General features: G+C 39.3%; 1 protein-coding gene across 6 annotated transcripts in view; it reads left to right on the plus strand.

The window, feature by feature from the left end:
• The window catches only part of ehbp1 (EH domain binding protein 1), a 206,769-nt gene that overhangs the window by 152,178 nt on the left and 32,026 nt on the right, over positions 1-22,565 (plus strand). For 4 of the 6 annotated variants that reach the window (XR_012370470.1, XM_055172481.2, XM_073869419.1 and 1 more), the window contains 5 exons: positions 5,167-5,335; positions 8,124-8,297; positions 12,348-12,499; positions 17,088-17,226; positions 17,877-17,977. Coding sequence is in view for 5 of the 6 variants with exons in the window: in XM_055172481.2 (XP_055028456.2) it covers positions 5,167-5,335; positions 8,124-8,297; positions 12,348-12,499; positions 17,088-17,226; positions 17,877-17,977 (735 nt within the window). In the remaining variant the exon portion in view is untranslated. The remainder of the gene's footprint in view (positions 1-5,166; positions 5,336-8,123; positions 8,298-12,347; positions 12,500-17,087; positions 17,227-17,876; positions 17,978-22,565) is intronic. The other 2 variants (XM_073869421.1, XM_073869422.1) reach the window with 1 other exon arrangement.

A 22,565-nucleotide genomic window follows, 5' to 3' on the forward strand; every position in this document is an offset into this window, starting at 1 on the left:
ATTGTTTAAAATCTTTATATCATTTGATTAAATTGCCACACTGACATAAGACTTCACTCTATTGATTCCTTGGCTCATGCTGAGTCTGACTGTACCAAATATGTCTGAGTCAAACCTACTTCCTGTCGGCCATTTTGAATTATATTGAACACCTACTTTTTCGAACTCCTCCTAGAGCGCTCGTGTGATTGGCTTGATTTTTGGTATGCATCGTCTAGAGACACTCTAGACAAAAAGTTATCAAAAGCTTTTCGGTAGACCTATCCGTTGTCATATAACGCATCAAAGAATGCGAGGGCGAGCACGCCAAAATGTGTTTGAGCCTGTATCTTCGCAAAACTTTTGCGTATTAATATGAGACTTGGTATATGTCATACCAGTGATGACCTGAGGGTGCATGCACCATTTCGTCACACTGCCCCCTACTGGTCACGAGATATAAAAAATGTCTACTTTTGCTTATAACTACTTCAAACTTGAATGTAAAATTATGAGACTGGTCTTGTTAGATTTCTTGAGGCATGCCGAGTCAAACGATACCAAATGGTTTTTGGTCGGCCATTTTGTGTGTCGGCCATTTTGAATTTTTTCTTAAAGTTCAAGTATTTAAGAAACGCAATTGCGTATTGTTATGAAACTTGGTATGGTTCATCAGCAACATGTTCTGGGAGGACTTGTAAACTTTTCGGTGCCCCCTAGTGGTCAAGAGATTTGAAGCTATATCTCTGCATCTCTTTATCGTATTTACACAAAATTTGGTGGGTGTCATCACAATCAAGACCTGAATCACAATTTATTTTTTGGTCAGTGCCCCCTAGTGGTCAAGTCATTTAAGGCTATATCTCTGCATCTCTTTATTGTATTTACACCAAATTTGGTGGGTGTCATCACAATCAAGACCTGAGTCACAATTTATTGTTTGGTTAGTGCCCCCTAGTGGTCAAGTCATTTAAGGCTATATCTCTGTATTGCTTTATCGTATTTACACTCAATTTGGTATGTGTCATCACAGTCATGACCTGAGGCACCATCTATTGTTTCGGCACCGCGCCACCTAGTGGTCTCAAGATACAAAAAAATGCTATTTTTTCATAAAACTAATGCAAACTTAGATCTTAAATCATGACAGTCATCACGTATGAATCATTTTTTGCCATGTTTGGCTTGACCCCGGTATCGCTGCTTGCAGCTATATTTATTATTATTATTATGTTTCCTCTTCCGCCATTGAAGTCAATGGCAGCCCCTAGAACCGTACATAGGAAAGTTATGAAATTTGGCACACATGTAGAGGACAGTCTCAGAAGTTACTATAGCAACATTGGTGTGTCTGACTCAAACCCTATAGCGCCACCAACAGTCCAAAAATCCACTTATGTTCATGCTCACAACTTCTGACCCGTGAGTCCTAGAAACTAAATTCTTGTTTCCTCTGAATCCTTGGCTCATGATGATTCAATTGCACACATTGATGTCATTTGTGTCATGCACATCTTTCCGCCATTTTGAATTTTCCGTAAAACCTACTTTTTCGAACTCCTCCTAGACTGTTTGTCCGATTTGCATGTCCTTTGGTATGTAGCATCTAGAGACACCCCAGACAAAAAGTTATCAAAAGCTATTTGATAGACCATTGCGTTCTCACATAAATTAACAACATATATGGCGGCGAGCACGCCAAAATGGACGTGAGGCTGTATCTTCGCAACACTTTGGTCTATCGACATGAAACTTGGTATATGTCATTACAGTCATGACCTGAGGGTGCCTGCAACGTTTCGTCACAGCGCCACCTAGTGGTAACGAGATTCGAAAAATGCCTATTTTCGCTTATAACTACTTCAAACTTGAGTCTAAAATCATGAAGGTGGTCTTGTTAGATTCCTTGAGGCATGCCAAGTCAAACGATACCAAACGGTTTTCGGTCGGCCATTTTGGGTGTCGGCCATTTTGAATTTTCTCATTAAATTCAGTATTTCACAAACAGAATGGCGTATCGCTACGAAATTTGGCATGGTTTATCAGTGACATGTTCTGAGCCCACCTATAAATCTTTAGGACGGCGCCACCTAGTGGTCAGAATATGTAAATAAATTGTTTAAAATCTTTATTTCATTTGATTAAATTGCCACTATGACATAAGACTTCACTCTATTGATTCCTTGGCTCATGCTGAGTCTGACTGTACCAAATATGTCTAAGTCAAACCTACTTCCTGTCGGCCATTTTGAATTATATTGAAGTCCTACTTTTTCGAACTCCTCCTAGAGCGCTTGTTTGATTGGCTTGAATTTTGGTAGGCATCATCTAGAGACACTCTAGACAAAAAGTTATCAAAAGCTTTTCGGTAGACCTATCCGTTGTCGTATAACGCATCAAAGAATGCGAGGGCGAGCACGCCAAAATGTGTTTGAGCCTGTATCTTCGCAAAACTTTTGCGTATTAATATGAGACTTGGTATATGTCATAACAGTGATGACCTGAGGGTGCATGCACCATTTCGTCACACTGCCCCCTACTGGTCACGAGATATAAAATATGTCTATTTTTGCTTATAACTACTGCAAACTTGAATGTAAAATTATGAGACTAGTCTTTTTAGATTTCGTGAGGCATGCCGAGTCAAACGATACCAAATGGTTTTTGGTCGGCCATTTTGTGTGTCGGCCATTTTGAATTTTTTCTTTAAATTGAAGTATTTCAGAAACACAATTGCGTATTGTTATGAAACTTGGTATGGTTCATCAGCAACATGTTCTGGGAAGACTTGTAAACTTTTCGGTGCCCCCTAGTGGTCAAGAGATTTGAAGCTATATCTCTTCATCTCTTTATCATATTAACACCAAATTTGGTGGGTGTCATCACAATCAAGACCTGAGTCACAATTTATTTTTTGGTCAGTGCCCCCTAGTGGTCAAGTCATTTAAGGCTATATCTCCGTATCGCTTTATTGTATTTACACTAAATTTGGTATGTGTCATCACAGTCATGACCTGAGGCACCATCTATTCTTTCAGCACAGTGCCACCTAGTGGTCTCAAGATACGAAAAAATTGCTATTTTTTTATAAAACTAATGCAAACTTAGATCTTAAATCATGACAGTCATCATGTATGAATCATTTTTTGCCATGTTTGGCTTGACCCCGGTATCGCTGCTTGCAGCTATATTTATTAGTTATTCTTCTTCCGCCATTGCGGTCTATGGCAGCCCATAGAACCGTACGTAGGAAAGTTATGAAATTTGGCACACTGATAAACGACAGTCCAATGTGTCCCCACAGCAAATTTGGAGTCTCTATATCTAACCCACTAGCGCCACCAACAGTCCAAAATTGCACTTATGTTTTTGCCTATAACTTCTTATCCGTAAGCCCTAGAAACAAAATTCATGCTTCCTCTGATTCCTTGGCTCAAGACGATTCGATTGGACCCTATGACGTCATTTTCCGTCAAGAAAAATTCCCCGCCATTTTGTATTATTCGTAAAACCTACTTTTTCGAACTCGTCCTAGAGCTTTTGTCCGATTGCCACGAAAATTGGTATGTATCATCTTGAGACACTCATGGCAGAAAGTTATCAAAAGAATTTTGATACAGCAATCCGTTGTCGAATACCGCCTTAACGAAGTTTACGTAGAGTGCAAAAAAACAGATTTTAGGCTGTATCTTTGTCAAACTTAGGCCTATTGACACGACACTTGGTACTTGTGATGCCAGTCAGGAACTGAAGGAGCATGCACAGTTTCGTTGCAGCGCCACCTAGTGGCCAGAGAAATGTTTTATACGCCTATAACTTTGGCTCCGATTGACGTATTTTCACGGGACTGGTTTCCTTGGAGTTCTGAATAGTTGCCGAGTCCAACGATACCAAACATGCCAGAATTCGCCTTACGGTTAACCCTGCGCAGCAAAATAGCGCTTAAAAAACACGCGTGAATATCTCCGCGAGCGTTTTTCCGATCGACTCGAAAACACCATAGCAAGAAACTAACCTTACCTTCTGAACAAAAAGTTCTATTGGCGTTATATTAAAATTTTCATCAGAAATGGCCGAAAAATGCAAAAAACGAAAAATTACCTTCAAATTTTGTGTTTTTTACACATAAATGGTTATAACTCTGCAACAAAATAAGATTTTTACACCAGATTTGATACACTGATGTATGAGCACATTCTGAGGCCACACAAAAAAAATTGTATGCTTGCACCACTAGATGGCCTTATGATTGAACAAAACCTTTGATAACAAGCCAGCCTTATGGTCATACAACTGTTTCTTAACTAAACTAAAGTGTATAGTCATAAAACTAGCTAGATGTAACATAATCATGACCTGATGTTGCATGCACAATTTTTTCATTGCGCCACCTACTGGTTTTGAGATAGAAAATTTTATTTTTGCCCAAAACTACTGCAACAACACATCTAAAATCATGAGTCATCATGGATTATTCCTTTCATGGCTTTGACTATAATCTCTGGTGGTTGCCAATTCACTCCCTAGCAACCATTGAGAATACCTTATCAACCGTTTTTCAAGAGCTTTTTCTCTGCATCAGAACATCGTAGAGACACGGGGATGGTCGCTTTTGACTGATTAAACTTGCTGTAACATGATGTGACCTACGTTTTACCACTGCAAACACCACTCACATGTCCTTCAGTGCTCTAATGTGCCATGATTGTCAACAACAGAAGGACGATTGCAGTTGACAAGAACTTAGATTATTTTTGTTGATAACTTTTTTGTTTTTTCATCTAAAATTATTAGGTTTACCTAAGTTCTTCAATCTGCTTATCCAACCTCAATTTTACATCCTTTTGTGCCCTTTTCGGCTTGACCCCGGCATTGCTGCTTGCAGCTATATTTTAATTTTATTTGTTGAAAAGCCTTTCATTTTAATACTCGCACACAAAAAATGACACTCCCGCAAATATCTCCGGTTTATTATGTCTGGACCTATACAGAATCAATGACAAATAATCCATGCAGTGAATCTCTCACTCTAAGGGCCTGCCTCGGACCCTCCATCCAGGCTAGTAAAAAAGCTGCTATCACTCAGATCTGATAAGAGAGAGGAGTGAAAATGGCATTTCTGTCAATTACTTGAGATGGCATCCGCTCAATAACCCCCACCCCCCCTCCTGTTTGTGTGTCTGTCAGGAGCGTGATGAGGAACGGCGCAGGCAGCTGCGAGAAAGAGCCAGGCAGCTGATAGCGGAGGCGCGATCTGGGGTAAAGATGGCTGAACTGCCTCTCTACACTGACTCCACCTCTACTGCCTGTAGTGCAGCTGGGAGCAACTTAAAAGGAAGGTCAAAGACAGCTGGAGGTGAGTACAGGGGGGCTTTTATAGACCAAACGCACACATACAGTACACTCACAGTGCATAAACACACGGGTGAAGGCATACACACTTTCTTATAAGCATGCGTGCGCACGTACGAATCTGCATGCTGAAATACCAAATAGGTTTCTGGGCATTATAGAAAAAATTACGATTCTGTCATTATTTATTCAGTAATTTTTTCAGCCTCAAGCGCATTCATTTCCTTTTGCCACAGCTAGATATTTTGAATAATCTTTACGCAAGTTTATTCTATGCAAAGAAGTTTTGTTAAATGCTAAAAAATCACCAAACATGCACCATTGAAGTTTTATAAAAGTAGACTTGTGGGAAGCCCTCAGAAAATTCAAGATCGATTCAACCAATTTTATATGGCTGCTTTGTGTATGTTTTGTGGTCACTTTACTTTTTTGTTTGATAAAGAAAGGGTCAGTTGGGTAAACTTTTCCCTGTTTTTCTGATCTGACATGTTTTCTGTTAATGTTTTTTATTATTACTGGCTCACTGCAGACTAAGAGCATTCCCAGCAGAACCTGAGCTGAATGCTTGTGTTTGGCTTCTGGGATGTTTAAAGTGTTGTTAAATTATCAGTGTGTGTGTCATGTGTACATTAAGATTAGTTTGTGTGTCCATTAGTGGCTTTCAGCCCGTATGTGTGGCAAAGTATGTTTTTGTTGCTCAAACCATAATAGCAACCAACACGGCTGCTTTCAAGGCCAAAGGAGCATCACATTAAAAACATAACACACATGTTAAACTCAAATTTTAGGTGTTCACAAAGGGCTGCACTTCCAATCGTTCAGGCATTCACTTTCCACATAATCTTTCGGCAATACAACAGGAAAACTCAGCGCATCTGACGCCAGCCAATGGCACCCTGTTCTGCAGAAAACACCAGTCCACTTGGCTCCAATCATTACCATCATTATAAAAAACATTCTGGGTAATCAGCGGCTCATTGCCTACGGAGGAAACCCGTAGACCGCATCTTCTTCTTCCCTGCCGCCCCACTGCGTCCCGCGTTATCATCAGCCACCATTTCTCCTTTTAGTTCACATTACAGGACAATGAGACTGCCCGTTAGCGTAGCATTATCCACTGGGTGTACTGCAAGGAAACAGTGGGGCATTAGCATAGCAGGGCGGCTACAGCGTGTTATTAAATGTGTTTACGCTGAGGGGTGTTCGCGTTGTGGCTAGCCGCTGCGTATAATTAAAAGTGTGTGCACGGAGAGGGCTGTTAGCAGCGCGACTAGGTGTTGTTTAACACGTGCAGAATAAGAGAGGTGTTAACATGGCGGGCTAGCCGCTGTGCCTAATTCTGTGCCGGCTCATGTCCGTGTGTACCATTTCCCAGCTCAAGGGGAGACACAATATTCCAGTTCCTTTTATCTCTTTCATCTCTGTCTCTTTGACGCCCTCCATTTTCTCTTCATCCTCTCCCCGTCCGCTTAATAGTGTTCCCTCCTCTGCAATCACGCCTTTCTACTGGTTTACCGTGGCTCAGAAATGCCACAAAACACCTCTCATGGCCCACAGAGGTGGACACACGTGTACAGGCTGAGCAGGTAAAGCGGGTCAACAGAATCAGCAAGAGAGGAAGGAGGAAATGAACAGAGGAAAGAAACGTGGCGAGGTTTACATTTGGCCTTTCGGGCTGTTGAACTCTGCTAATTGTAGAACTCATTAAAAATCAGGTCTGAGGAAAATGCTATAGGCTTGATGCACAAGGCCTGTCGTGCAGAACGCATAATCCCACCAATTCCGACACACACTCACACTCATAAACACTCAGCTGTAATTCTGAGGGAGCTCAGGCTGAGTAGAGCGAAACATTCACAAGCAAAACTTTCAGCAACTCCAGCACCATGCATTCTGTTAATTAGCTTAGCACTGCCTGTGTGTGTGTGTGTGTGTGTGTGTGTGTGTGTGTGTGTGTGTGTTTCACTGTATCATGGAAAGTAAATTAAAAAGAAGGATAAAGGAAAGGAAATATGAATACTGTCACTTTCATATGCTTTCTGATGCTGCCTCTTTCTGATTAAGAGCATTTCTCTGGGGAAGTCATGTAGTCTTTTCCTATTTGTTTTGTCTCTTATTTATGTTGAGGTTGTTCTGTGTCTGAGGGTGGCTCTGCTCTGGTTACCATATAACTGAATAAGATCGATGTGTCTGAATTGTGTATTGTCGAGGGCTCTGTGGGATTCAGATCTGCGGATGCGGAAGAGGAACTCTGGAGGAGATTTTGCCGTCAATGCCATATCTGCCGTGCAACACACACACACACACACACACAGAATCAGCCCTATGCCAGACAATCTCAGCCCATCTGCCTTATTGCTTTAGGTCAAACTTGAAATCAAGAAACTTTTGTTAAATTTTTGTTTTGATGTTGATGTTAATTTCTTCTCGCCCTGGCTAATATGCTATGAACTGTAGGTTGATGCCCTCAAAACACTGTGGCGTTTGACTGCGCAGCGTGACGCGGCGACATAAGGTTAAAACTTGGTGCCACGGCTAGACATTCATCTGACTGTTTAAAAACGATCATTATTTTGCCACATCGTTTTTATAGTGCTTATAGCAAAGATATTTCACACTTCACCTTTCAGAAAATACTGTATGAACATCAATGCATCTGAACGAATGCATCCTCTAACTCTTTACTAACAAATTATTTTCCGCTGCAATACTACTAACACTTAACGCTTCACTAACCCTTCTCTCTCTTCTTTCCACCTTTGTTTTTCGGCCTGCTTATTGTTTGCTTGCAGATGTGGTGGATGGGGTAGGTGTGGAAGGTGAGGATGAGGAGGGCAGGAGTGAAAAAGAGGCTGCAGCATCTGTCGCTGATGATGTCACTAATACTAACCAAGATGAGGATCTCTTATCTTCATGTCTAATGGAGGATGATTTTACTAACTCTGCCAGTGACCTGGCCTCCTTGGGTAACACAACTCTGCATGACCTTTGCTTTTGTGCCCTTTTCACACAGCCATTCCGGAAAATACACGGAAAATACATCTTAGATCGTTTGATTTTTTTGTTCATTCACACTGCCAATGATTTGCCGGCATCTGCAAGGTCCCGGAAAGACACGTGACCTGTTTAAAGTCCTCCATCTTCTACACCGCGTCAGAAGTTTGCATATTATTTATTATTTCTCTCTCCAGAAACCACTCGCGTGCATTTTTGTTTATGATAAGACTATAAAGGAGTGCGTGACGCACCGTTCTATGCTAGTGAATGATCTCAGCTTCAGAGTGGATATTTGACGAGCTCCCTGATCTCTGCTTTAATCCACTTTTCAGACATTTCTCATTGTGATTGTTAATATGCCTTTAAAACCCCCGTTTTGACGAGCTGAACGATATATCTTGTTGGGATGACACACGGGCATTTTTGTTTATTTAAGCTCAAATGAGCACGTGACGCGATATTCTTTTATGCTGCTGAATGATCTCCGCTTCAGCGCAGTAAGTGACGAGCTAACTTACCTGATATCTGCTTGAGTCCAGTTTGCTGACATTTATCGTCGTGAATGTTGTAAATCCCTCATTTTAAAGTGTTGTACCAACTTCATATTGCCATGACACACGTGTCCTCACTACTGCACGCGCATCATTGTTTATACATCTCATTTATCATTTCCTGATAACTGCTTTGCGACATTTCCGTCGTGAATGTTGATATGCATGTAAATCTCTCATTTTAAAAAGCTGAACCATAACGCGCGTCCTCACTACAACACGGCCAATACTGCATTGTTTCGGCTTCTTGCTCACACAGAGGGTTTCCGTGTATCTTACTAGGTCCTCTTTCCGGCAACAATTCAAGAAGTTTTACGGGACGTGTTTGCGTTCACACATAAGCTTGTCTGGCAATTTTACGGGTATTTTCTGGGACCAAAGGTCTGTGTGAATGGGGTTTGTGTGTGTTTGTGACCCATGTTGTATGCATTCTTCTGTCTCTAATATCATCTTCCTGTTTCTATAACCTTTTAGAATTGGCAGATTTTTTTAATTCAAAATGTAAACAAGCTTATTTGTTTTTAAAGTTGTTTTTTGTTTAGTTTTTTTTTGGGGGGGGGGTTTGTTAACACTTTTGAAAGGTTTTTGTTTTGCTTCACTGTGTTATGTTCTTAGTTAGTTTAATTAAAAAAACTCAAAAAGCGTATCTCCTGAAAAGACGTAAAACTTACTAATCATTTCCTTTCCTGTCATGTTAAGACGGTGATATGAGATGTTTCTGAAAGAGTACCAAAAGAAGCTTCACTTGCTCTCTTCCTCCTTTGTCTTCTGATGTGTCTTATCTACATTGTTTGTTTCATTGTGTTTGGTTTGTGTTTAATGTCTGTTGTTTTGAAAATTAGGTCTTATTTTTTCACAAACACAGTAGGACAGCTTTTCTCTCTGCATGGCGGCACAGTTGGATGTGTTTATAGATATTGCTTATAGGCTTATACACTGTGCTTGTCATTAACTCTTGAGACTGAAGGTCTTGAAACTATGAATTTGGGTATTTTGAAGTTGGAGTGTGTTACTATTTAAGCATTCTCTGACTGTTAGAAGTCAACATTTCTAAAACACACTTTAATTTAGTTAGGGTGGAATTGTTGTTGTTGGTCAGTCACACATACACCTGCACCTTCATCCAAGTTGTGCCAAGGCCTGATAAATGACTCCTATGGTGTTTTCTGAGAGAAAGAGAGAGAGAGGCATTCTGGGAAACACGGAGAACAGTACCCACATGAAAGCTTCTTCACCTCACTTTCATCTCCAGCCCAGTTGTCAGAGAGAGAGAGACAGAGAGAGCCGACTTAATGTCTCGATTATATGTAGACTTAAAGGGGCAATGAATCTGTCGATTTTATTGTTTTATACTGTTGTCTGAGGTCTACTTATGATGTTCGCGTGGTTTTTACATTCAAAAACATCAAAAGCAATAAGTAATAAGCTATTTTGTAACATGGATTAGGTGCTCTCTGGAGAAATGGTTCGTTTGAAGGGGCGGGCCACATTGAAGACCTGGACGTAAACGCTCACTGCTATGATTGGATAGCTTCATTCCCCATCATTACATGTGGGAAAATGTTCTAAAAACATTAATGTGTAAAAATAGCAGCCGAACACATATATCTTTGAGCCACAAAAGATTCTGGGTGCTAAAGATGATACACATAAATTACAATACATATAGTAAAGTAGAAACAAAACTTTAAACTCGACGTGACTAAATTACCGTATACAACACAGTAAGCGGGTATCAGAATCTAAATTGCGACTGGTAAGTCCTTCCTTATCACTAACTTTGTATATTTCGTTAACGTTATCGTTGTGGCTTCTTTACAAATGAATCCGCGGTACACATAGTAAAAAAACACTCCTCACGCGAGCTGGAACTTCTTTAAAAACAAACTTTAACCACGCATTCCTAATGTTATGTTCCGAGCCTCTGAGTTAAGGTTATCCAGCGTCTGTGTTCTTCTCAGATGATTTTTCCACAACCGAAACACTCCGTTTCCATGGGTATACTCATAACAGATCACCGCGTCAAAATAAAAGTCTCTCAAGAAAAATGTATTTAAAAGTCATTTTGGTTACATTTGGCAATCTTTAAAGACGTTTACTAATTCACTGCATAGTTTGCTCTGCCCCTGGCCCACACGTGTGTCACGCGGAGCTGTGGGCGGGGCTAGAAAAGTGGTTGTTGTATGGAGGAGGTGTTTAAAGGTCACGTTCTTCCTGATACCATTTTTTAAACCCTAGTTAATATGTAATGTTGCTATAATAGCATAAATAATACCTGTAAAATGATGAAGCTCAAAGTTCACTGCCAGGCGATATATTTTCTTCAATAGAATTCCTCTTTAAAAGCCTACAACAAATGGCCGGTTTGGACTACAGCCCTCTATTTTCTGCTTTAATGACGTCAGTAAAACAGTTCGTTGACTAAACTCCGCCCACAGGAATACGTCAGTCACCAGCTTTGGCTCAAACGGCTCTGCTAAGCTAAGCTGCTATCAAATCACAGCACACTAAACAAACTACACAATCAGAACTCGATACGTATTTCTGAAGGAGGGACTTCACCTAACAAGGAAGACATCAGCCTGTTTTGAGGACAGTGAAAACAGTGCTATACAGATAAGTAAATTGTGTGAAAAATACCGCGTTTTTTTACATGTGAAACATGATCACATGTTATATTCCCCACTATAAACACAATCAAAGCTTCAAAATCACAGACAGAACGGGAGCTTTAAATTCTAATCTGACGTCATATTTCAGCACATTCCTGAATCGACTGTTTTAATGGCATGGTGCCAAAAACTGTTATATTTCAGTAAAGAGGATGTTTTCAGTTCTCTCTATAACAGAATATCAAGTTAAAATTGATTCCTTGATTCACTGCTCCTTTAATGCATATTACTTCTTTATTCTGTTATTTAACATTGTTTAGCTTTTAGTTCTTTGTATTTTTACTTCTATAACTTATCATTTCACTTTTATTTTTGCAATGTATACTTTTTTTACTTATTATTTGCACCATTTGTACGTAGCCAAGCTGCAAATGCTTTGACAATACAAATGTGCAGTTTATGTCATAACGCACACATAAATTGAAATTAAGAGGGAGAGATAGGGGAAAGGGCAAGGTCAGATATTCAGCTAAATTAAAGATTAATTTATCCAAAGCATCTTGCAGTACTTTCAAAGTATACTATTTTTTAGTTTATGATGGTTCCTGGCAACTTGGAGATGGTTTTCTATTGGTTGGATGGTTATGTTTGCTGTTGTCGGTGTGCCACTCCAGCTATCTCTCAAGCAAAGTGTGTATATGGGTTGAGAAGGCCAGTTTGCTTAAGGGCAAACATTGCCATATCCCTCTGCTTATCTGTTTTGGAGATGAGTGGTCTACTGCATATAACACTTTCTCTTTTCTTGATATTCTGACCCTCTCTCTCTCTCTCTCTCTCTCTCTCTCTCTCCCTGTAGGTGTGATGAACAGCAGGCATGTGGACCTAAAGCTCAAGAAACTCACAGAGTTTCGGCCACAGGGTGGCAGCTCTCCTTCCACATCTTCCTCTTCCTCATCATTGACAGCATCTAGTACCTCACCCCTGAGCCCTGATTCGGGCAGCCTGCAGGTATCCAAATATAGAGCCAGCTGCTCTTACCATCTTTAGTACATTTACTTTACACTTCTTTTAATGCATTTGGCAGACACTTTAAAGGTGCAGTGTGTAAATTATAGCAGCATCTAGTGGTGAGGTTATAAATTGCAACCAACGGCTCAGTCCACTGCTCACCCCTTGCTTTTGAAACGCATAGAGAAGCTTCGGTAGCCGCCACCGGAAAAACATGTCATTGTCGGAGACAACTTAGTAAAAAGGTTTGTCCGTTAAGGGCTTCTGAAGAAACATGGCATCACAAAAGGCGACTTCCACGTAAGGGGATCCTCTGTGTATGTAGATAAAAACGTCTCATTCTAAGGTAATAAAAACATAACGGTTCATTATAAAAAGGTCTTTATACACTCCTGATAATATAGTTTTGTATATTATTTTGCATTTCTGTCAAGAGATCCTTATAAAAATTACACACTGCACCTTTAATCCAAGGCAATTTACTGTGCAGTAAAATTATACAATTATACATACACAAATTATACATATACAAGTTTGAAGTTACTTTTCTAAGCAGTTAGTGTGACATCTCACAGATTTGCTTCAAGGCAAGACCCAAGACTAGCGACCAGAATATCATAGAAGAGGACAGATTGGTTTTGTTTGATCTACTGTTTCAGGTTTATTATAGACCATGTGTTTTTATGTTAAGCCAGAACACATCAACAGGCATTAGACGTCTATCCCAGAACTATGTCATATCAAACTTGACCTTTTCTGACAGAGAGAAAAGACCAGACAGCTTTAGACGTATCGACAGCAGCGTGCGGCTCACAACATTGACATGCGCTAGATTGATTTTTTGTGTGTGTTAAATACCAGGGATCTGTGTGTGTATGTAAGAACATGCATACCTGTCTATAATTGGTGTATGACTTGTGTTTGTGTGTGTTTGCGTGCGAGCGAGCGTGTGTGCACGTCTGTGTGTTAGATGACCTGTTATCTCGCTGTTGTATTTAGAGCCCCCAGGTGGTGACTACAGGGTATGTTTGTTTAGAGACCACAGTAGTCTACAGTGTACTGGACTACCCTCACACCACCTCTTTTCTCTTTCTCTCTCTGCTGACAGAGGGTATTTCCTGAGAGTTGATGTTAGCTGGAACTTTGAAGTACAATGGTTAGTGCTGTGTTAGTTTGGGTTAGCGGCTTATTCAGAGACCTGCAGCAGGTGTTTAGGTAGATTGCAAAAAAGTAGATTGTTAGGAGGTTTGGAAAAATATTAATAACTGATTATTTTATAGCCCCAAAATGGTGCTTTTCATCCTAGATCTTTTTTATAAGTCTTGTTCCTTATTCTGTTATTCTCCCTGGGTGGAGTAAAGGAATAATGCAAACTGTCAATCAATCACTTGTCAGATACAGTCATTATACCGTAAAGATGATAATCAGTATTTTTTAAATATTTAGGGATTTATGTGAGAATTAACAGCAGTGTTAAGAATTGAGTACAAATTGAGTATTAACCCATCATAGTACCGCCATTATTGACGCATTGAAATCCTAACACCTCCGCTTTCAACAGATCCATCAGGAATAGGGCTGGATAAAGCTTTTAGTGACAATGTGTCTCTAGCAAACAGTCCAGCACCTGCTGCAGACCTGTACAACAGCCCAGGGGAGGATCAGAAGGGTTACGAACACGGCTGCTACTCTCTAAGCCCCAGTGGATAGTGGGGCTTTAAAGAAAGACCAGTTCGCTTTTTCTGTCTTTTCCACTCTAGTGTACTCATTGCGACCTAGTTGAATGGCTGATCTTTTCTTCTTATTTTATTCCGCCTTTACATTTTTTAAAACAAATGAAATTAAGATCACATTCCCTCTGTTTTTAGGGCTGAACAAACCCAGTCTGCATTTAGCACTAGCCTGCCTAGTACCGTGTTTTTAACACTTAAAATAAATGAAATCAACCGCTTCCCTCCCTGGAGTATTCTTCTACCCACAATTCCTTAAGGCCAGGGTAGAATGGTCCAGGACAGAGCCGTTTCCCCCAAGCACACACCCAGTCTTCTCAGTTGTGTCTCATTAGCAATTGTCTCTATGCACTGTGAGCCTGCTGCCGTGGTGGCGCACGATAACCGCCTGCAATGAGCAGCAGACCGCAACATTAGTCACGCATCCCAAAAACACACACGCATGCCAAAATAATACCCACCACCACAATAATGATGGGGAAGATAACAGATTCAAAAGCTCCGATCTCGATGCGGGGATAGCCCTGATATCTGTTCCAGCCAGGGGTACCGAGGGGCCGTGGGGGGCAGGTGTTTTAAGGAAGGGGGTGTTAGCAGGGGTTGGAGGCCTCGGGTCCTCCGGGAGCGGGAGATTCTAGCAAGGCTTTATGTTTGAATCCTGTTTGTTTTCTTTGGACTTTAACATGAGAGGAATCAGACGGGTTAAAGGGCTTAGTTGTTCTGTCTCTAGAGAATCCAGGCTGTTGAATGTGCCATTTTAACACATAAACGCTCACAGCTTTGGTTTTGTGTGATGAGTGCAGTACTTGGATTTGGGGTGTTTTTTGTGAAATTGCCAACATGTGGCTTACAGTAACTATTTTTGAAGAATGTCAGCTGACCAAAAGGAATTTCTAAAGTTTGCAGGTGACGTATATGCTATTTACATCACCAGACGGAATTGCAAAAATAGTGACACTTTCACAATAATTTTCCTGAACTTTCCCACCATCCGCCATTGGTCGGAAGACAGATTATAGTGATAGTGTTTAAATGTCAAAGGGCATGAGTAGGGCTGGGTATTGGCAAGGGCCTCACGATACGATACGCTGCGATGCGGTGCATGTTACGATACATTGCAATGCATTTTCTTTTTTTATCAAAAATGTAAAAAAGAGCAGATTTTTAAAACTTTTTTTTAAAGCCAAAGTGTGTCCACACGAAAGCTGCAGGTGTTTTTAAATTTTCTGCCATTTTTTCATTCCCGCTAACTTCTGAGACATTGGCCTTATATAACAGGATATAAAATGAGGTCGTTTGACGCACAGAGGGATTATGACGCCGTCGGTGTATGAATGTGTGAGTGAATGGGTGAATGTGAGGCAACTTGTAAAGCGCTTTGGATGGCCATAGGTCTGTTGAAAGCGCTATATAAATGCAGTCCATTTACCATTTACGCACAGAGGGATTATTAAAATGTTAAAATATCGATAGTAGAGATTGAAGTATTGATACACTATCATGGAAAAAGTATCACGATAGTAAGCTGTATCGATATTTTTGCGCAGCCCTAGTCGTGAGTTCGAACTTGGGTAACAGGCATACTAAAAAAAATGCATACCTTGCAATGCACTGTAATAGGCTTTATGCCCAGCTACACTACTTCCTGATCTTCAGCCAGCTCCTTGTTTCCTGTTTGCCATTATTGGACAAACTGATTAATCCAGGTGTGTCTGATTATTGTTGTTGTGACTACTGAGGTCAGGCACACCTGGATTAATCAGTTTGTCCAATAATGGCAGACAGGAAACAAAGAGCTGGCTGAAGTTCAGGAAGTAGTACAGCTGGGCATAAAGCCTATTCGCTTTGCATAAAAGCTTCTGCTGCATGCATAAATGTAATGTACATTTTTCAGGTGACTTAACCTACAACTGGCTATATTCTAGTTAAAGTTAAAATCTGCCATGATAGCTCAAGAAAAGCTGCCAATTAGGACATTGACAACTGTTTTTCCCCTGAATAAATATAGGGAATCAGTTGGATAAACAGACTTAACTCTTATTATTAAAGCAAAGGGAGGTCGGGTTAAATTTGGTCTTCACTAGGGACATCCTAATTGCAGCTTTGTTTTCAAGAGTTATAATTTAGGAATAAACAGGCCAGAAGCTGTATCTGCGTGTGTGTGTGTGTGTGTGTGTGTGTGTGTGTGTGTGTGTGTGTGTGTGTGTGTGTGTGTGTGTGTGTGTGTGTGCACGGTTGTGAATGCTTGTCTTTATTAGCTGTTTGGTACCCGTACACAGACCAGTGACCTAGCGTTTGCGTTAACAATGTTTCTCCCACTCAGTCTCAAGCAGTGGAACGTGTTCGTTAATTGCGAACTTTATTAGACGTTTCCTATTATTATTAACATTGCAGATGTTATTCTGAACGCTGTCGTTTCGCTTTCCAGTCTGCTTGGCTTATTGGGCCCAGCACATAATAACACATTTCAATATTGTGGTGATTGGAAGCTGCGACGAGAAGCCGCTAACACGTGTTCGCTTCCAAGACAATAGTGCTTTTAATTTGCATAATCTGAATACATTTTCTGGCTCAGGTTTTGTTGAAAGTAGACTTAATTGCCTTATTTTCTTTGTGCTTGTGAGTTAATGTGGGATTCAGAGATGTACCAAATGCTGCAGAACCTTTCTTCAAGCGTTCCTCAGGCATTGCACTCCATCGTTAAACATTTCTTGGCCATGTGTGTCTAATTTGTTCTTTCCTTTTAATGTCAACTAGCATCCGAAGCAACTTTTATTCAAATGACTTTGCTCTACTTTATGTTAACTCTACTTTCTTTTTCTGCACCCCTCCCAATTCCTTTTTGGATGTGTTTATAGAATAATGTAGATGACCTGAACGCAGAGCGCCTTCGCAGGGCTACAGAACGTCTGCGCAGTCCCGTCGTTTTCCACAAGGAGTCAGCTGTCAGGAAAACGCAACTCAAATCGTTCAGCCAATATGTAGAGACCAAGCCGGGTAAGGGATCCTTTATTCACTGATGTCCCCTCCTCAAATGTTACCTTGTTGATCACATTATTATTACCTCACTACTTGCCAAGTAAGTAGTTAAATGGACATAAAATTGTTACTTTATAATTTGCAATGTTAGACCATTGAATGCTGTGAGACACATGAGTGTCAGATTGGTAGCCAGAAACAGTCCATTTTAAAGTTTAGTAGTCTTTGTTAAAAATATCTCACTGCAGAATTTTGCATTAGACAAATCAGAAGTTTTCCAAAAGACTGTTAAATACGTTAATATGTTTTATGCATGAAGATGGTCAAGCCTTTAACACCTGGGTTTGTTTTCATATTACAAGCAGGTCTTCCAATTAGGCTTAATCTAAAGATAGCAATGAAGTGTCTCTTAAAGGCCTTCAAGAGTATTAACAGTTTGATAACAGCTGTATGAGGTATTTATATATGCCTTGTGATTGCTTTAATGCACATATCAGATCTGACTGATTGGTTTTAAGGTCTGCCTAATGTATTTAAATGGGGTTCTTCTAATAAAAAGCTGTCTTCCTATTCATCAGCCATTTTGTCCTGGTGCCCAGGTAAGAGCGAACTTTATCAACCTTTGACATCTCTCTTTTCTCCCTTTTTCTCTGTCTTTTTTCTCTCAGAGGTTAAAAGGCAGAGATCAGTACCTGAGGATCTAAAGCGGACAGTCGAGGAGAGAGGGGCTTTGACAGAAACGGAAGGACGAAAGCCAACTGAAGATGAAGTACTTAATGCATATTTAAATTCTCAGCGCTGCTCGTTCTGATGCTGGGCGTGATACAGGGCCGTAGTTATACACATGTAGTCATTTAAATCTGTCTGAGGGCCAGACAGTTTTTAACATTGATGTGAATCCCTAATGATGAAGAGGCTGGTCAAATTACAGTAGAATGCTGTTTCTTGATAATTGTAAGATTTGAAAAAAATAGGGCTAACATTTTCACACAAAAATGTTTCAAACTGTTTTAGTTTAACTTAATTTACACCGACTCCCTCCATTGTACGCAATTCTCTCTCTTTTCTAATTTTCAGTACTCGGGTGATTCTCACAAAATCCAGACTTAAAAAGTGTCCAGCATCAGATTTTTTTACAAAGCCCTTGAAGCCAGTTTTTTGCACATATAAGATTAAGGTCTGAACTTACTATAACAATTATTTTTAGAGGTTTTAAAAACTATTTCTATATAGAATTGTTTACATTTTTTTAGATTATCATCATCAAAAATTATCATTCCCACAACATGATTACAAACTCATGTTTCGGTAATGAGAACTAAAAAGTTGTCTAGGTACTATGGCAAACAAAATTTCAACTTTTATCTGGTGAGAAAAAATAAGAACTGCTTACCTGTTAGCCATCTTCAGTGTCACAGTCAATTATGTCCCTTCTAACAAAATTTTTTTTTAAATGTTGAAAATTGTTGCGGAGGATGAGAAAAATTTTCTTGGACACATTTATATCACTTATTATTGTTTCTACATTTATGATCACGAAATACCACATGTTTCTTTGCTGTAAATGTTTATTGTATAACATGCACTGAAGCTCTTTATTTTTTTAGATTTTTTAATTATATATTTCCATGTCAAAGAACCCAAATCCAGTCATGGACACATTGCGGTAATGAAAATTTTCCCCTTAAATGTGGAAAAAAACAACAAAATTGGTTTGTATGATGTAATTTGAAATCCTGTGCAAAATAGTACATGAACAGATGTTTGTAACGGTATGCTTCTTATTTTGATAGACTTAATTTGCATTTACTTTTTTTTTTCAGAATGTTGCATGACACCTCATAAGTCTAATTTTGGAGAATCACGCACTCAGTTCTCTTTCTCTATTCTCTCACTTATTTATACGTATCATCAGTCAAAATCAAAAAAGTTAGTAGTGTAAGGTAACTCATATGGAAGCAGAAGTTTTGTCCACATTTATGTAATTATCCATGCACTAAACCAAAATCAAGCATACAAGCCTTGATATCAAAAGATCTTTAGGATGAGGTAAATTCAGCCAAGCATGCCCATAATTTTGATTTAAATGTATACTTACTGCTCCAAAATTTCTAATTCAATTTTCCCCTTACAAATGATATTACCTGCAAAAGAAATTGAGTGAAAATTTGACCTTTTGTACAACAAAGCTAACATGTAGGTACGCAGGGCCGGAGTGGGACTCATTTTCAGCCCTGGAGTTTCATGCCTTAGACCGGCCCACTTTAGTTCACGACTGACTATTAAAATAATATCTTTAAACCCTCAGTAGTATAAGTCTGCAGTAGTGCACTGTTCTCTGCAGCCTTGCAATTCACTGTATTTTTCAAATATATAATTTCATATTCCGTGCAAATGCAGTAAACAATTATAATTTTTGCCATAATTATGCAGCCCTACCATAAGACCATAATATTACTAAAGTAAACTTATTCAAAAACTAAAGGAAACAAATGTGTTTGTATTTTCCTCTATATTTCTATTTCTAAAAAATGGTGAGTCTTGAGATTAACTGTTGGGTTGATAACGTTTGGAAACCCCTGATATACAATACACAAGCAAGATTTATCAAGTAGGCCTATGCATTGGAAACAAATGGAAATAATCTGTATCTTTTTTTTTAGTACTTAGATCATGTCTATTGCTAAATAACGTAGGCCTACATTGTGTTAAAAAAAAGAAAACATCATGGATATACTTTTGAAACTAATGAGTTTTGCATCAAATAGATTTTTGTTCCTCTTGCAATAAACGATGAATAATGACTATTCATAGAGAATTCATCTATGACTTGGATAAAAAAATACGTTTAGAGGCCAGCCCGTTTGTATTAAGACGCGCTCAAGTTTATTTAAAATATAATAGACGCGCGGCCGGCAAGCGCACTCAAAAGACGCGCTCAAGTTTATTTAAAATATAGACGCGCGGCCGGCAAGCGCACTCAAAAGACGCGCTCAAGTTTATTTAAAATATAATAGACGCGCGGCCGGCAAGCGCAATCAATATAGACGCGTCTGAAACAAAACTCGTGTTCAAGTAAGCGCTTTGAACACCAGAAGACAGCGGCACGTCCTGCGTTTCCCATGCGTTTTAGATGTCAATGAACCCTAATGCAAGAATTCTTCCAATAAGTGGTCGGGACTCGGGACACAATCAACTTGTGCATAAAGCGGCGGGGACATCTCTCACCCGCAAATACGCGTCATCCCGGTGGCATGACAACACCGGCCCTCGTGGCAAAAAAAAACAGACCGGCCCACCGGGAATCCTCCCGGTTCTCCCTATGGCCAATCCGGGCCTGTAGGTACGTGACAATCTCGGCTGTCATGGCTGTCAATTTGGTTCCTCTCGACGAAACTTTGGATTACCTCAAGCGACGTGCGGAGTAAAAACATTCTTGAAATTGTAACTTACATTTAGTTAAATTGCTAAACTTCAAGTGAACAAAATTTCAATGAATTTGAACGAAGCACAAGGGTTGTTTTACCACCCACAAAATGGACAACAATGGGACAAAATAAGGTGATTTTCGAGTTTCAAATAGCCAGTTTTTTGTTATTCTTAAACCCATAGACATGGTCTTGGTGTCATTTTAAAGGATTTTTCAAGTTCTTTCTATCTGAATAACTAGTTTTATCATTTAATCATGTTTAAAAATTTTGTCACCTATAACATTGTCATAATTTTTTATTATTAATGATCTAAAAATATTTCCTATATTCACTTTAGACCATAATACTTTTTTAATACATTTTTATCCTGAAATTGTTATTTCCAGGTTTAAATAATAATTTAAATATCAGATTTTCAATAAGACATTTTTTTTAACTCCCTGCGTCTTTTTTCTCTAACTCTGTTCCCTCATTCCCCATGCAGAGATACAGGATTGAGCTACTGAAACTAATTATTACAGGACCATGCATATTGAGTCAAAGCAAAGAGAAATGCACCCTGGGAGAAGTGAGATAGATAAAGAGAGAGAGGGTCAGTTGAGACCAACTCTGCCCCTCTCTGTGTAGGGGTTAATGGGTGTTGAACTTGCCCATTACCCAGCTCAAGCTGAATTACTCAGCGAATGATGTTTGCATTAATATAATATATATGGAAATTTCAACACTTAATTATGGCAGAGAGGCGAGGGCAAAGGGAGGGGGCTGATCATGTGTAAAATTGATTTGTGGGAGAAGTATTTGATAGAGCAACAAGGAGGAGGAAGGTGGAGTTTGATGGACAGAAGGACTCAGGCAGAAAAAGTGCTGTCTTGGGGAAAAAAGTTTTTTCCATTTCCCATTATAAAATAAGGTGCATCAGCACTAATATATACTGTATGTATATATTTTTTCCAGCAATCTATAGGTTGTGAATTTAAATTGGCACTCCTTTTTCTCCCTGCTTCCTTTCCTGAGAATAGTCAGAATAGAATTGGAAAAGATGAAGGAGAAATTGATAAGCGAGTGGAAAACGAGGGGGTTTCACTATCACGCACTTGGAAATAAGCATGCAGTTTAATTACTCCGTTTCTCCTTAATCACTGTCTCATCCCTCACTTCATTCTCTCCCATGAGCCAGAGGCCACGTGTGTGATGGAAAGGGATTGTGTTGACAAATGTGTAGATGAGAGTAAATTTGAGCATGTGTGTGAATCTGTTAGATCCCTACTGATAGGCCCTTAGGCTGTCACCCACCTCTCCAATATATTTCAATTTAGTCTCTCTTATAGTGTCAGTCCAGACTGGTGTAATACCGGATTCTGTATTATTAGAGGTCAGTTAGTGAGTTAAGTGAGTGTTTGTTTATTTTGGTGTGTCAACACAACCCTTTGTTTGAAGGTACTAAATCATAGTGGTCAAACGTTTTTATGCAATAGCTGTAATGTGCTGTGGATTATATCTGTAGTAATGCACAATTATCTTGAATGATTTTTTTTTCAGGATGCACTGTTCATTGGTAGCCTTAGTAGATTGCCTTTATTTAATTACGTTAAATGTTTTTAATTAAACATATTTTACTTTTAATACAATCCATACTTTGGATTGTAGTACTTCTACCCCTGTGAGGAGCTTGTTTTATTCCATTAATATTTTTGAAAAACCATGTAGTTTTGCAGGTTTTAACAAAATGAATCTTAAACAAATGTAGTTTTTAATTTGTTATAATTAAACCAGAGACTTGCCATGAACAGCCATAGAAATTGTCATGGCGTTATAAAGCAAATTATTATTTTTTATTTTAATTATTTTCTATTATTATTATTATTATTATTATTATTATTTATTTATTTATTAGTTAAATTGTTGAATCAATGAATTCAATATGCT

The sequence above is a fragment of the Misgurnus anguillicaudatus genome, chromosome 7 (assembly GCF_027580225.2).
Source record: "Misgurnus anguillicaudatus chromosome 7, ASM2758022v2, whole genome shotgun sequence".
NCBI lineage: Eukaryota > Metazoa > Chordata > Actinopteri > Cypriniformes > Cobitidae > Misgurnus > Misgurnus anguillicaudatus.